Source organism: Microcaecilia unicolor, chromosome 3, assembly GCF_901765095.1.
Source record: "Microcaecilia unicolor chromosome 3, aMicUni1.1, whole genome shotgun sequence".
NCBI lineage: Eukaryota > Metazoa > Chordata > Amphibia > Gymnophiona > Siphonopidae > Microcaecilia > Microcaecilia unicolor.
In genome coordinates this window covers 384,934,051-384,949,895 of record NC_044033.1, presented here as the reverse complement: position 1 = coordinate 384,949,895, position 15,845 = coordinate 384,934,051, and the positions used below count along the sequence as shown (strand labels likewise).

General features: G+C 42.1%; 1 protein-coding gene across 1 annotated transcript in view; it reads right to left on the bottom strand.

Moving 5' to 3' along the window:
* Positions 1-10,455: 10,455 nt before the first annotated feature.
* LOC115467020 overlaps positions 10,456-15,845 on the bottom strand; it is an 85,818-nt gene continuing 80,428 nt past the window's right edge. Inside the window, exons 12-14 of the mRNA XM_030198662.1 lie at positions 13,380-13,586; positions 10,914-11,150; positions 10,456-10,848 (exon numbers count right to left, since the gene is read on the bottom strand). Coding sequence (XP_030054522.1) covers positions 10,927-11,150; positions 13,380-13,586 — 431 coding nt within the window. The 3' untranslated portion in view covers positions 10,456-10,848; positions 10,914-10,926. The remainder of the gene's footprint in view (positions 10,849-10,913; positions 11,151-13,379; positions 13,587-15,845) is intronic.

Here is a 15,845-nt window from a genome sequence, read left to right as displayed (position 1 = left end):
TGGGTGTGCTGACCCAGATGATGGGATCCTGGCAGAGGCCTGTTGCATACCTGTCTAAACAGCTGGATGGAGTGGCTAAAGGATGGCCAGCCTGCATGAGGGCCATTGCAGCAACAGCCTTACTGGTCCAGGAAGCTGATAAGTTGACCTTGGGGCAAGAACTGGTTGTTAAAGTCCCCCATGCAGTTCTCACCCTCATGGAGTATAAGGGCAACCACTGGTTTACAAATAGCCGCATGGTTAAGTACCAAGCCAGCTTGTGTGAGAATCCAAGGATACACCTGGAAACAGTAGCTACATTCAATCCCGCCACTCTTTTGCCAGCATCTGAGGGACCACCGGATCATGACTGTATCCAAACTATGGATGAAGTGTACTCCAGTCGACCAGATCTCAAAGATGTTCCTTGGAGGGACCCAGATGTAATTTATTTCACAGATGGAAGCAGTTATGTGGAGAACTCCAAGCGATTGGCAGGCTATGCTGTGGTGACAGAGGACAAGGTGATAGAAGCAAGGGCCCTGCCCCAAGGAACTTCAGCCCAGAAAGCAGAACTTGTGGCCCTCATACGAGCTCTGGAGCTAGCAGCAGGACTGGTGACCAACATTTATACTGACTCTAAGTATGCCTTCACAACTCTACATGCTCATGGAGCTTTGTATAAGGAAAAGGGACTCATAAATGCTGCAGGCCAACCTGTTAAGTATGGACCTGAAATACTTCAGCTGCTAGAGGCTGTTTGGGCCCCTAAGAAGGTAGCTGTCATTCACTGCAGGGGACATCAAAGGATAGATACTCCAGTGGCCCGAGGGAACCGCCATGCTGATCGGGTGGCCAAGGAAGCTGCTCGAGGACCCCCAGCAAGTACTGTGACCCCCCTGTTTCAAATTCGACTGCAAGAATGGACGCCTATATACACCCAAATGGAAGAGAAATGGGCTCAAGAGGAAGGTGCAGTAAGGAGATCTGATGGCTGGTTACATCTCCCTGATACCAGAGTTCTGGTGCCACGCCACCTAGCTTGGCCTGTAGTGTCTCAAGCTCATGACCTATCACACTTAGGGAAAACAGCACTAGCCCGCCTACTCAGTCGAGTAGTGGTGCTGGAAGGATTGGATAGTCTGGTTGCCACTGCCTCTGCCCGATGTACTCTCTGTGCCCAGAATAATGCTCGTCAGGGACCCCGTATTCCACCAGGAGTTCAGTCTAGAGGACTAACACCCTTTGAGTCCCTAGTTATAGATTTCACAGAAATGCCCAGGAGCGGTAGGCTCCGATACCTCTTGGTCATGGTCTGTACCTTTTCTGGGTGGGTGGAAGCATATCCTACAGTCACTGAGAAAGCCACAGAAGTAGCTCGAGCCCTCCTTAGGGATGTCATCCCCAGGTATGGACTGCCCCTTGCCATAGGTTCAGATAATGGTCCCGCCTTTGTTGAAGCTACACTTCAGGCCCTGTCCCGCGCATTGCGCATTACCTGGAAATTGCATTGTGCTTACCGTCCCCAGAGTTCAGGGCAGGTTGAGCGGGCAAACAGAACCTTGAAAAATAGCCTAGCAAAGATTTGTCAGGAAACTCAATTGAAATGGCCACAGGCATTGCCACTAGCCCTCTTTCGCCTCCGATGCACCCCAACTAAAGGAACAGCCCTCTCTCCCTTTGAAATTGTGTATGGGAAGCCCCCAGCCATTTTGCAGGGAATTAAGGGAGACATAGGGACTTTAGGGTCTGCCCAGGTGCAGGAGCAGGTAGCCCTCTTGGGCAGGATAATTTCTGAGCTTCAGTCTTATGTGAGAGAAATAAACCCTGTCCCCTTCCAGGCTCAGGTACATTCCTTCCTGCCAGGGGATAGAGTTTGGGTGAAAGACTGGAGGCTCCAGCCTTTGGGGCCCCGATGGAAAGGACCTTTTACTGTTTTGCTTTCTACCCCTACAGCTGTGAAGGTCGCAGGGATAACTCCATGGGTCCATTGGTCTCGAATTAAGACTGAGCCCAGCACGGATCAGACGGAGCCTAGACAGTGGAGAGCAGAAAGTGATCCAGCGGAGCCATTGAAGTTGCGCTTGACCCGAACCAAAGAATCTACTAGCTGAAAAGAAGGGTCAACTGCATACTGCAGGAGCTGCTGAACTTCGGCTTCACACTGAGACTCTTTCTTGCCCTGATTCTGGCTTTCTTGGAATTTGAGAGCTTGATCCTTGTCAGTTGAGGGTCTATCCCAACTGGTATAAGAACTCAAAGACTAAGAACACTATATTAGAGTAATCTGTGATTAGCACAGACTGTTGGAATATTATTGCTAAATTAGTTTGCTGTATTTGTTTTAGATTAGGAAGAAAGAAAATGTTAGTAGTTTGGATGCTTTTGTTGTTTTCTACTCCTTGCCTCCTTGTTCCTAATACCCCAACTCGCTCCAACCTTTGGTTACACTCTGTCCAGGAACTAATTAGCCAGGCAAAGATTACTTCCCCTTGTATTGTGTGTTCCCGATTTTCTCCTTATACTACAGATGTTCCAGCTGTTCCTGTCCCTGTGCAGCTCCCAGCTCTTATACCTCCCTACTTTTCGAGTTCAGGCCCTTGGAGCCAGGATTATACTTGGTGGTCCTTTTATAATGCTACTTCCCCCTCTGACTCTTCTCTAAGGCCAGTCTTTACGTCTCCCTATCCAGCTTCTGGAGTGTTTTGTTTAACAAGAAACATCTCAACTGTTCTTCCCATTCCCTGTAACTATACTAATGTTCTCCCAGAAAAAGGGGAATCTGTGTGGGTAGTTTCTCCAGGTACTCCTATGTGCCCTACTACCATACCTGCAGATTATGACCAAGGTGATTATCTGGCTCCTAACCGTACTACTGAGAAGACTATAGTGTCCCAGCCTATTTTCTACTTTCATAAGTCCCCGGGGTATGAAGAGTTTATAGATGAGCAGCTTGTCACAATTGGGGATTGGCACCTATGGTGTACAAAGTCTCCATTTCTTCTTCGTTCCCCCTGGGATAGGGGCTCGCATTATGGGCATCCTAATGTCCATCCTGTGCCAACATTTATTGGGAACTTTCCTCGCCCTCTCCTTGGTCATTACTGGCTCTGTGATAATGTCCTCCACATGATTCTTCCCCCCACATATGATTTTTGTGTATTGGTAACCTTGAATTATTTTCCTAAAGTTATTCCTCTTCTCAAGCCACCATCCCCGCACCGCTCTAAGCGAGAGGCTTTGTCCTTACCCTCTTCCGTTGCCACCGAGGATGAGGCGATTGAATTAGCCCTCCAGTATATCAACTCTACTTATCCTCTGACTAAAAAGAGACTTGTAGCCCTTTCTGCCACGGCCTGGATTCCAATTGGGGGCCCGGTAGCGGGTATTACTGAACTAGGTATGGCTACCCGGAGACTTCAGTCCCTACTCCATGTTTTAGTTCATGAGTTGAACGTGGTAGTCAATGCATTGCAGGATCAAATTAATGAATTAAGTATAGTTTCTCGGTATAACCGTATGGGCCTTGACTATCTCTTTGCAGCCCAGGGTGGCCTCTGCACAGTGCTTAATTCTTCAGAGTGCTGTACTATTGTCATAAATAGGACGCATGTAGTTAGGCATGCCATGGATAAAGTCCTACAGTTGGCTAGCCTTAATGTGGAGGATTACCGAGGAGGATTAGACCTTACCTCCTGGTGGTGGTCATTGACCTCCTGGATACGTCCCTTGTTCATTTCCCTAATAGTCTTAGTTTTAGCAAGGTTGTTGTTTTGTTTCCTGGCCTCATGTGCTTCGGCAGTATGCCGTCGGACCTTAACAAGTAGGGTAATGGTGATTCACAAGTCTATTCCTAGTTAGGATCACTATAATCTCCAGAGTTTGAGTTGTGAGACTTATCTCTGCATAAGCTGATTTTAGTCTCAAAGGGGGGAATGAGACAGCATGGGCATAATTATTATATATAAGAAATTATATTAAGTGTTAATTCTGTTTAAAGGTGGTCAAATACTATTTCAACTCTTCAGTCCTGCAAGTGATGAAGGAATGCCAGCTGGATTTAATTACTTAGAAAATCTAGCTTTGCCGGGATACAGGTCAGAAAGGTCAGAAAGACCCCTTGTGAGTGATGGATTGTTAATGCTAGCACATCTGTATACTATTATGAATGAACAAGGCATGAGCCAGACATACTGTAGTTTAAAAGTAGGCAGATTAAGAGGATTAGTTTAATGCTAGTTAGAAGTGAATAATTCTAAATAATTCTAGATATTCCTGATGTTTAGATATGTTTTATAAGGAATACTGATTATGCTTATTTTAGAATATGTTTTATTCTGGTAGTTAATATGTAGGATACCTTTTTAAATTCTGTATTACTCTTTGTCTGACTTTCTAAGTAAGACTGCAGTGAAAAGGTCAGCATATGGTTTGACTTATCTGCAGTCCTGGCTGGTTTAATGTATGGAGCTGGTGGGTGAAAAAGGTCAGGACTAGTCAACTCTCTTCTCCTTGATTAATTATAGGTAAATGTAGGAATGGTCCTGAAAGAAATAACAAACTATAGCTGTATGCCATTAAGTAAGACTGGCCCTTGACCCCTTAATGAATGCCAGAGTTCAGTTAGCAGTTAGTACTAGGAATATGAGAATAATAAATGTAAGAATATCCATTAGCCCCTAAATGAACCCAGTTTAAGCTATAGCTGAGGAATTAATTATAATGAAAATGCAAGAGTTCTGGTGCCATATTGTCTAGCTTGAGGGGCCCCAGGTCATAGGTCAGTTTGAGAAATGTCTGGAACCTATGTAACTGATATTTTGGAAATATATGTATAAAGATGATTGGTTGAGGCAAGGTAATCAATCTATTCTTTACCATCTGGAGAGTAAGGGGGGCTAGGAGGGGGATAGAACAGTATATAAGTGAGAGCAGAAGCAGCTTATGTCAGAAGGAACAGACAGGAGAAGGAGAGCTGAAGGAAGACAGACAGCAGAAGAAGAGAAGCTGAGACAGAAGCCATAACATCCAGAGAGCTGAGTGAGAGAGAAGAGAGCTAGAACTGATGTCCTGCTTTGTTTGCTGGCAAATAAAGAAGATTTCTCTCTCATTCTGGTGTGTGTTGTTTGACTCCTGAAGTACCACAAGTTCTGCTAACAATAGGGGTAATTCATGCATCAATTCCTGCAACACTTTCACTCTCTCTCAAACATACACACTCCGAGGAAAACCTTGCTAGCGCCTGTTTCATTTGTGTCAGAAACGGGCCTGTTTTACTAGTGGCAAAAGTGGAAATACAGTGAGACAGAATAATAGAATTCAGTAACATCCCAAACTTATTTTTTATGTTTTAATCGTCTTTATTAAAAGTAAAACGTGTTGGTTGATAAGCTTCATACAGAACAAGAAAAACCAGTAAACCATCCAACATTGCACAATAAAAACTTTTATTTATTTTTGTTACATTTGCACCCTGTGCTTTCCCATTCATGGCAGGCTCAATGCAGTAGGCAATGGAGGGTTAAGTGACTTGCCCAGAGTCACAAGGAGCTGCCTGTGCCGGGAATCAAACTCAGTTCCTCAGGACCAAAGTCCACCACCCTAACCACTAGGCCACTCCTCCACTCCTTTTACAGAGAACATACCCCAAGAACCCTTCCCCTCCCTCCCTATAAGCCCACCTGACTGTTTCCACCTGCCAACATAACACAACAGATGTATAGATCAGCAGGAATCAAAGCATTTCATAACAAGCACTGCCTCCACTGTATGCAAATATCTCTCATGAATATTCATTGTCAATAGCCTGAGAAATCAAACAAAATAAAACATGGACAAGAAAATAAGATGATAACATTTTTATTGGACATAACTTAATACATTTCTTCATTAGCTTTCAAAGGTTGCCCTTCTTCGTCAGATCGGAAATAAGCAAATGTGGTAGCTGATAATATATATAAGTGAAACATCCAAGCATTTCATTGACAGTCTAGCAGGGTGAGGGTGGGTAGGAGGTATGCATGGGGACATCAAAGCATTTCATTGATAGTCTAACAGGATGGGTGTGGATAGGTGAGAGGAGGGTGATAAACAGAGAAATACAACTTTATGGTTTATAATGGGCTAGAAAACCCAGATCCTTGTTAAGTCCTTTCTGTTGGGTGTTAAAATATTCAATCATTCTGACTTCAAAGGTCTTACGTTCCTGTATTGTTTTAAAGTTACCTTTCAGGATTCTTACTATGAAATCACTGGTACAGTGTTCTGGTTTTGTAAAGTGCTGGCCCACAGGGGTGGTAACCTGACTAGCACCAGCTTTCTTCATGTTATGTCTATGTAAATTAAATCTTGTCTTAAGCATCTGGCCTGTTTCTCCAATATAGCATCCTTCGTTACATTTTTTACACTGAATGATATATACCACATTGGAAGATGAGCATGTGAAAGGCTCCTTTATGTTGAATATTTTTCCTTTATGAATGACTGTGGGGTCCTGTGAAATGTTTTGGCATAGCTTGCAGCTGGATATATTACAGGGAAATGTGCACTTCTCTTTCTTTTTAGTCTGTGTTGGGAGTTTACTTCTGATTAGCTTGTGTTTTAAGTTGAGTGGCTGTCGGAAGGCCAGCACTGGTGGGGATGGGAATATCTCGTTCAGTAATTCATCCTCCTGGAGTAGAGGCTGTAGATCTCTTATGATTTTCCTCAGTTTCTCTAGCTCTGGGTTGTATGTCACTACAAGGGGGATTCTGTCTGCAGCTTTTTTTTCTTTGTACTGTAGCAGATTTTCACTGGGTGTTTTGGAGGAGGAAATATTCTTGGAGATTATTTTGGGGTTTTAGCCTGTTTGAAGGATGCAGTCAGGATTTCAAGGTGTCTGTCTGTATCCCCTGGGTCAGAGCAGATATGGTGGTATCTTGTGGCTTGACTGTAAATAATGGATCTTTTTGTATGTGAAGGATGGAAGCTGGAGTTGTGGAGGTAGCTGCATCTGTGGGTTTCTTGTATATAGATGTTTGTATACAGCCATCACTGACTGAGACCGTGGTGTTCAAAAAAATTGACTTTTTCTGGGGAGTAGTCAATTTTGAATCTGATTGTAGGATGGTATGTATTGAAGGAATACTAAAATTGTTTCAGAGTTTCTTCCCCCTCCGTCCAAATCATAAAAATGTCATCGATGTACCGGTAGTATTTCAGAGGTTTGGTCTGGTATGTATTCAGAAATGTCTCTTCCAGCTCAGCCATAAAAAGGTTGGCATATTGGGGTACTGTCCTGGTGCCCATCATTTGTAGATAGATATCATTGTTAAAGTGGAAGTAGTTGCGAGTTAAAATAAATTTGATTAATTTTGTAATAGTTTCTGATGAGTATTGATGGTCCATTGTGGATGTTTTTAGGAGTCTCCCACATGCAGCTATGCCATCCGCATGTGGAATGTTGCTGTATAATGATTCTACATCCATCATGACCAGAAGGGTGTTTGGTGGTAATTACTTGATATTTTTCAATTTATTCAGAAAGTCTGTGGTGTCTTGTATGAAGCTGTTAGTTTTGTGCATGAGAGGTTTCAGAATTCCCTCTATGAATCCAGATATTTCCTCCTTGAGTGTGACAATAGCTGATATGATTGGTCTGCCAGGGTTTCCAGGTTTGTGGATTTTGGGTAGCATGTAGAATGTGCCCACAGAAGGCTGGTTTGGTATGAGTTTCTTCAGATGTGGCTGTGCTTGTGTAGGAAATGTTCTGATAAGGTCTTTTAGCTGCAACTGTCTTATTAGTCAGTTGTTGAGTGCAGACTGTCCATTCTATAAGTTTTGCCAGGAAAGGAATCTGATCGGTAGTTTTCAAGCTTGTTCTGGTCCAGTGAGCTCTTTTTCAGTAGGGGGCGCATCACGGCCCTTTTTAGTGTTGTTGGCAGTTGACCTTCCATAAGAGAGGAGTTAACAATTTTAGTGGCCCCTTCAATAAGACCTGCGCTCACTCGTTGTACAATCCTTGCTGGGCACAGATGAAGAGGGCAGGTTGTAGGCCATAGCCCTTTCAGGATATTTTCAAGAGCCTCCTCTATGACCTGGTTGAATTGAGTCCCAGATGGCTGTGCCTGGCGGGGAAGAGGGAGTGTTCTTTTCATTAGCTAGTAGGAGCTTTGATGGGCGTATTTGTAGGTCACCCTTTTATATTAAGGAATATGTAGAATCCAATATCTATATATCTGGAATCAATTTTCTACTTTATATTACATTCTGTATCTTTAGGGATGTCTAAGTTTCTCAAGAGAATATATCAATAACAATGTATAGGAAGTGGAGAAAAAAAGACTTCAGTGAATTTCGGAGTCATTCCTATTTGTAAGGCAAACACCTTCAGAATTGTAGGAGGCTCTGTTCAATCATGAGTCATAAAAAAATCAACTTCAACATTATAAATGGTTATAAATGACAAATACCTTCCATAGATACAGAATAGGCTGTGTGAAGCTAAATAATGATGCCCACAGTACAGTACTTTTTACAATTGTAGTATTTTCACTGTCTACTGCATCCAGCGTTCCTTCTGAACTGCAATTTTACGAATCCTAAAGGTGAATAACTCAATCTCCAACAACTCTCCACTCGAGCAACTCGTTGACAAAGCCACTTCACAACATTTGGCGCTTTTCAAGATGGCGGACTGTCTGTAGGTCCTCATGTTGGCAAAATCATTGCTGGTTAGTTTTGACTGGTCCGCCAGACCTCCAGCCCCCATATCACCAGCTTGGGGCTCCTGCAGGGGGGAATGGGATGGGGGACCTGCTAGCATGCAAATGCATGCTGAACAGGGTTCTCCATTCCTCCTCCAATGTTCTGCAAACCCTAATGCCAGCTCCAAGCTGGCATAGGATTTGCTGCATGCAGCGCATCACTGTTTGGCACGCTGCCTGCTGATCATTGGGGAGGAATATGTTTAGCATGCATTTGCATGCTACCTGCTTTAAGAGCAATGTTTAGGATGCATCTGCATGCTACTTGCGGTCAGAGTCTGCGAGTGTGTTGTTTCACACGCTCAGGGGCTTTGATCATGGAGTGGTAGCAAATGTGGGAGCTAGTATGGTGCTAATAGCCTCTAGTGCCCGCGTTTGCTTCTGATCATCGACCTTTCAATTCTTTCACTGCTTTCATGAGGGATTCAAGCTGAAGACATCTTGAACCTGGAAACAGTCCCTCTCCTGTGATCACATTTTCTGCCTGCACAGAGGCAGAAGCGTAACTGGGGCAACCGCTTTGGTGACACTGATGTTTCCCAGCCATACTGCAGTTGCAGAATTATTCATACCTGTAGAAAGAAAACAGAATAAAGCCCTACCAAAGTCCCTAGCCTTTCCTCAGCTGACCTGTAGGCTAAAAGTAGCAGCTATTTTTATTACATTTGTACCCTGCGCTTTCCCACTCATGGCAGGCTGAATGTGGCTTACATGGGGCAATGGAGGGTTAAGTGACTTGCCCAGAGTCACAAGGAGCTGCCTGTGCCTGAAGTGGGAATTGAACTCAGTTCCTCAGGACCAAAGTCCACCACCCTAACCACTAGGCCACTCCTCCACCTATCTTCTTTTGTGTAAGGTTTAACCCTCAGAACTGTGGGAACTTCAGAAGAGATTATTTAGGTCACCTCTCATTTTGAAATAGAGGTTTAAAAAAAAAAAAATCCTGGAGCAATCAAGCAAAGAAGCCCCTTAAAGAAAAAATTTAACTAAGTCCTCTCTACTAAGACAAGAAAAATAAATAAAGCAACATTTTCCTCATCAACATAAAATTACAATTTAAATAAATCCTTTCCTAAGGTCTAGCACTTGATGCAAAAAAGCCATTTCAATCTACGTCTTCCTCTTAATTGGCTGCAAAAGCCTGTAAAACAAAGATCAACATTGGGGGTGGGGGAGAAAGGGAATTACACACTAAACAGAGGCTTCTCTCTAAACTGACGTTATGCCAAGCTTTAAAATGCAACCTAAAATACTAGATTCTAAAACACTATATAAAACCCTAACAGAAGGTTAAACTATTGTCTAAACTGACTTTGCTAAATAGGAGTAATTGAACAAAAAAACCCCACAATGAAATTACCTATTCAACCCCGAGTTTACATGCAATTTCTAGCAGATAAGGTACACTAGTGAAGTTTTCTTCCCCTCAGCAGGTCCTCTCTCAGCACCTCTTCAGGACATATGGGAATGGCTGCTGTGGGTGAAATGTCTAAGGCAGTGTTTTTTAATACAAGGCCTGCAGGCCAGCAGCAAACCCTGGTGATTTCTGGAGCAGACCCTGCCTTCATTCTGTATTTTTTTTGCCCCTAGCAAGTTTTGCTCCTATCTAATGCTGGGTCTCTCTTTACCCCTTGCCTATTTTCCTTCCTTCCTCCCCCCACGGTCATCCAAATTTGTGTCTTCGCAGAACCAGAGACTAGGCGTTAGATGATTAGAAAATAAAATCACCAGACAAGAGGGAGGAAAAATTTTATTTTCAGTTTAGTGATTGAGATATGTTAGTTTTGAGAATTGACATCTGCTGTCTTTATTTGCAATGTACAGGAGGAAATGGATCTCTTGGCTACAGTCAGTTTCATATGGCAGTTGGACATCCAGGTAGCAATGTCAGACAAGCGGGCTATTTGGCCTGGATTCCTGGCAAGATTTCTGGTGTGGAGGGGTAGATCTGTAGGAAACATATCTGCTCACTTCAGATGATGGTGGGAAAAGAGATTGGGAAGCCAAAACGGGGGGAATGACCAACCAGATGAGCTGGGATCAATGTACACAAATCCTTTTATTAAAAACAACACTTGATCGAAGGTGATCCAAATATACTCAATTTCATGACTAGAAAAAAGCACTTGATGGGAGGTGGACATATTATGACCACCAAAGGATGGGTCTGAATAGCAGCTTTCTAGTGCAGAGAATTGTCTCATCATATGTTGTCTCTTAGGCTGCTTTGGCACTGTAGTATGTCGGAAGCTACAGAGGTTATTGCTTCAGTGTTCATCCTGCAGCTGTAGAGACCACACCCCTCTGAAAAACGGCAATCCACGGTGTTGATGAGGGAGGCATGCTGAACCTGGCTGCTGTTCAGATACAATGGCACATTTTGATTCGGACTAAAATGCATCACCACTAAAATAACCTTCCTCTGACCTGAAAAACAGGAAACAAAACCACAAAAAGCTCATTCTGTACTACAGAAAAATATTACAGAGCTGGGAAATAATTCCACAGGGCAGTTCTAAAACATTACACATACAGGTTGAGGTAAAACGGTCAAAGATTTTACCCTCATAGGGGAGTAATTTTACAACTGAGCAACCCCACACCACCCATGAAAGCTTGCAGTGTACCTGAGATAAAAGCTTCCTGAGATGGTTTCACCTATTTCTATGCTACCTAGCTGTGTGTACTAATCCAAAAGTAGCTAAGGGCTTCAATTCTTTTGGATTAGAAAAATAAATGAGAGGAAAAAGGATAGTATACACAATGACAACAAGGCATGAATTTTTACACACAGGAAGGTGAAGCATGGGTCAAGTCATAAAGTACACACACAGCTGATAAAAATACATTCATATATGCATACTTCACATACATACATTTATGTCTGATAATGTTCACGGGTGCATAGAATTGCAATTTGTGGAAGTTTTTATGAAGCTATTTTATAAAGGCATATCGGTGGCTGTGTGTGTTTATAAAATATCCCCAAAACATGCACCTACTTGGACTTCCAACCTAGTCGACCTGTTTTAAAATCACCCTTCACATATATGGAAAGTAGAGAAAGAGGAAATGGTAGACAAATTAAAATACAGATTTTAGAACCTTCTACCCACCAAGGCTTTGTATGCAATGTTGCTGGATATTTTAAGAGAAAATTGAGCAACGTTACAGACATCTAATATGGTATTATAATACATTACTGACTGAAACTGATTGCATAGACCCAAAGAAGACTAAACTTGACAGATACAAGTCTGTTGGAGTCTAAAAAATGATTAAGTGTATAAGATACGACTTTACAGCAATGTTAGTAGTGTTTTCTTTTCACTGCAATGCATGACGTTTGCCATTTGATGAGGTTTTCAATAACTTTCAGTGTCAATTTCAGTTAATTTAAAGATAAGTATCAGTTTTCCTCTTAATTTGAGTGGACAATTAAAATGGGCAAACCAGTCTGAATTAAGTCAAAACACTACTGACTCAAAGATACAGGAACTTTCACCATAGCTATGGAACAGTTGCCCTTCTGTCTCTACCAAGATAGGATTGTTCTCTATTCAACCCAAGATACACTATGGGCCTGTACAGTGGTTGCAACAGAAAGCTGACTTTCCGAGAACTTGTAACACAAAGCAACCACCTGAAAAGCCCACATAAGATAGCTCTAACTTCCATTTTTCCCCATACACATTTTATGCAAACATAGCACTGGAGCTACAGTAATTATGACAAAGGGCTGATTTCAATGTTAACCATGATATATTATTGTCCTATACTGCACGAATTGCCACAAAAGGAATGTCAGGAATTATTCTGAAAGGAGTGAAGAATAAAACAGACTATCCTAATTCACCCGACTACATCCACTGTGTGACTGCACTTTGAGTACAATATGCAAGTTTGGTTGTTATCTTAAAAAAAAGAGAGAACGTGAAGAGAAGCAAAGAAAAAGAAACAGGGTATGTAACAGCTCACCTAGGAAGAAAAGTTAAGCTGGTTAGGGTTCTTCAGCTTGGAGAAAAGACAACTTAAAGAGGATATGAGCGTAGTAGAACAGGTTAATGAGAGAACATTTATTTAATCCTTCAACTAGTATTAGGACTGGAAACAACTGTGGGATTACATGTGTAGCACACTCAACAGGAAGAGCCACTTTTCTCAGATATACGTTGAAAAATGAACAGCGTGGACCCAGCAGCTTCTATGTGGAAACTTCCACATCTAAATGGCACCACTTCCATGTGTAGCTATCCTCTACATGTATAAGTGCCACTAATTAGTGAGGCACATTTTTAACTTTTTGTAAAGGCTTGGCCAGAACAAACACTTTTTAAAAACCTACACATGCCTCTGAGCAGGTGTAAATCCTGACATGAAAGTTTTCCCCCATACACGTGGAATAGATGTATGTAGATTTTAATCTCACCCAAGCCATATCGAAACCACACCCAAGCCACATCGAAACCACACTCCCTTGAAAGCTCTACATGGTATAGATATCCATGTGTACATTGAGGCTTGCTGAAAATGTTATTTACAAGTGTACGCGATATACACATTTAAATCTTGCTGTTTATGCAAGGGTATGTTCTAACACAATGGCCATAATGTATTAACATAAAAAATGAATCAATCTTCAAAATCACTACTTACCAGGAATGTTTTCCAATGCATTGTTGATATCAGTGCCATGTCGTGAAGTAACGGGACAGAAGAGCAGCAACAGCTTGTCTGAAGTGGGAGTATAGTCCTCTTTCTGGAACCAAGTCCCCAATCTATGGAGATGTTGCTCTACTTGATTTAGGAACCGCTGCTCTGAGCCAAAAGTCTGTCCAGTAACAAGTACCTGCACATTACAGACTTAAAGCACAAGAAGGCAATTAACTTAATGGGATTTACCTTTTGCTCTGTAACTCATTTCTGCTATAATATCAAATTTATATTATTTTCAATTTATTAGGTGACTTAATCAAACATTTATCTGGGGTGCATAGAATAATTATGCTATAGATAATGACGATAGGGCGCAGATGTTCCTAGAAGGTGAGCTGTTGGAACGTCTAGAGCAATTTGTTTACCTGGAAAGCATAATAATCAAAGATAACTTTAGCAAGAAAATATGAAGGAGGATTGGAATAGCAAATGCTGCTTTCATGAGTCTGATCATGATATCGCGGAGCAAGAACATTAATACCCAAACTCTGAAACTGTGCATGATGTCTACATCACTATATGCGAGTTCTGCACTCTAAAAAAAAAAGAAATAAAAACAGACATTGTGAAGTTGAATGCATTTGAAATAAAGTGTTATAGGAAAATAAGAATAAGTTAGAGAAATATGGTGAGCAATAGAGACCTGAGAAGATTTGAACAGAAAAGCAATGGTTGTGGACAAGATCAAAGCAAGGAAACTGGTGATATCTCGACACATCTATAGAATGGAAGATGACAGGTTGATAAAAACAGCGATACTTGGAAGAGCCAAAGGAGTGAGGAAAAGAGGAAGATCGAAAAGAAGATGACTGGACACGGTCCGGAAGTGGGCTGGAAAAGACCTTGGGCAAGAAAGACAGTTTCCACCACAGACTCTAACAGTCCATAATGACTATGGGGTGCGATGACGATGAGTTTTGTCATACAATGTCTGGACACATCTGTTGGATGGAAGATGACAGGTTGGCATTATGCTGGCAATTCTTGGCCCCGAGGACAAGTGGCCTGGTTCCCTTTGAAATCTGGCAGCCATGAGCCTCTAAACTGGTTGATAAGCATCACTCATGTAATGATCACAACTCCCTCTTTTTGTTCTCTCTCCACCCTGGAAGCTGTGAACGTTGCCTTTGCATCATCCCCTGCTCCAGCAGACCTGGTGAACAGAGGCCCTGACTCAGGAACTTTCCAATTGGAAGTGTACAACAGTTAAAACAAAAAGCCACTGAGCTGACCCAGAAAAAAAAAGTTTTGATACATGTGTATGGGATGATGTCAAAAGGCATGTGACAAATCAACTGGCTGCTGCATTACAGTATGGGTGCCACAGGGCATCCACAAATCTACATTTTCTTTACAATTGGAAAAAAGGTTATATATAGGGTGCAGCTCGCATTGTCGTGTCCATGTTGTCTTCAAGATGACCACTGAAACACTCCACCATTTTAAAATCATTTTGGTATATCAGAAAAGCCCAATGTACTGCCAACCATGCTGGATATAATGCTATTTAGCAGAGGGCCCTCCATGGATTAGGAGGTGAAAAGTTAATGAACTGAAAAGTCAGAGATACAAGAAATTACTGAAAGAGAGTGAAAAAAAAATTTTTGGAAAGGAAAAGAGAAAAGAGAGAGGGAGGAATGGAATAATAATGCTAGAGAGAAAAAAAAGGAGATGTCAGTTAATGGGAGGGATGAGCTATTGAGAGAGAGAGAGGTCAGGCATTTAAGAGTTAGAGTGTATCAGTGGGAATGGAGAATAAGTACATCTTGTGATTATTCCCACCCTGCATACTTTGACTCTATTGATATGCTGCTAGTCTTTACTGCAATGCAGATAGGCAGCAGAAGTACTTGATGGAAGGATATCTAGCAGTGCACACCTCTGATATCAAGAAGGTATGAAAGAGAGTGGTAAGGGTTACAGAGAGAGTGCACGAGAAGAATAAGAAACATTAGTAAGAGTGAGAGAGATTGGAAGGAGAAGAGTTCTAGAGAGCAGAGACAGGGAGGTGAGGGGTTACTAAGAGAGGAAAGATAGAGTGGGGAGATGTTACTGAGAGATCAGAGAATAACAGAGGAAAGCTTACTGAGGTGAAGAGGGAGAAAGGGAGATAGGAAGGAGGTCCTAAAAGACAGGCTATTGAAATAGTGTCCTGATTCAGGCTTTGTATCTCCGTGGTCAAACATCCCACTTACTTCTATACCTGATTCAGTAAGCTGCACTATCCTTTAGCACACCATTTTACTAAATATTTTGCCACCCTAATCTTACTTCCAATGCAGTAAGCTCAGTGCAGAAAAATCAGTAGTAAAACCAATGAGCCAAAGGGTAACGCTTAATTTGAAACTGCTCCTGATGTAAAAAAAAACACGCTAAAATAATTGGGGAATTGTGAATATCCTGATA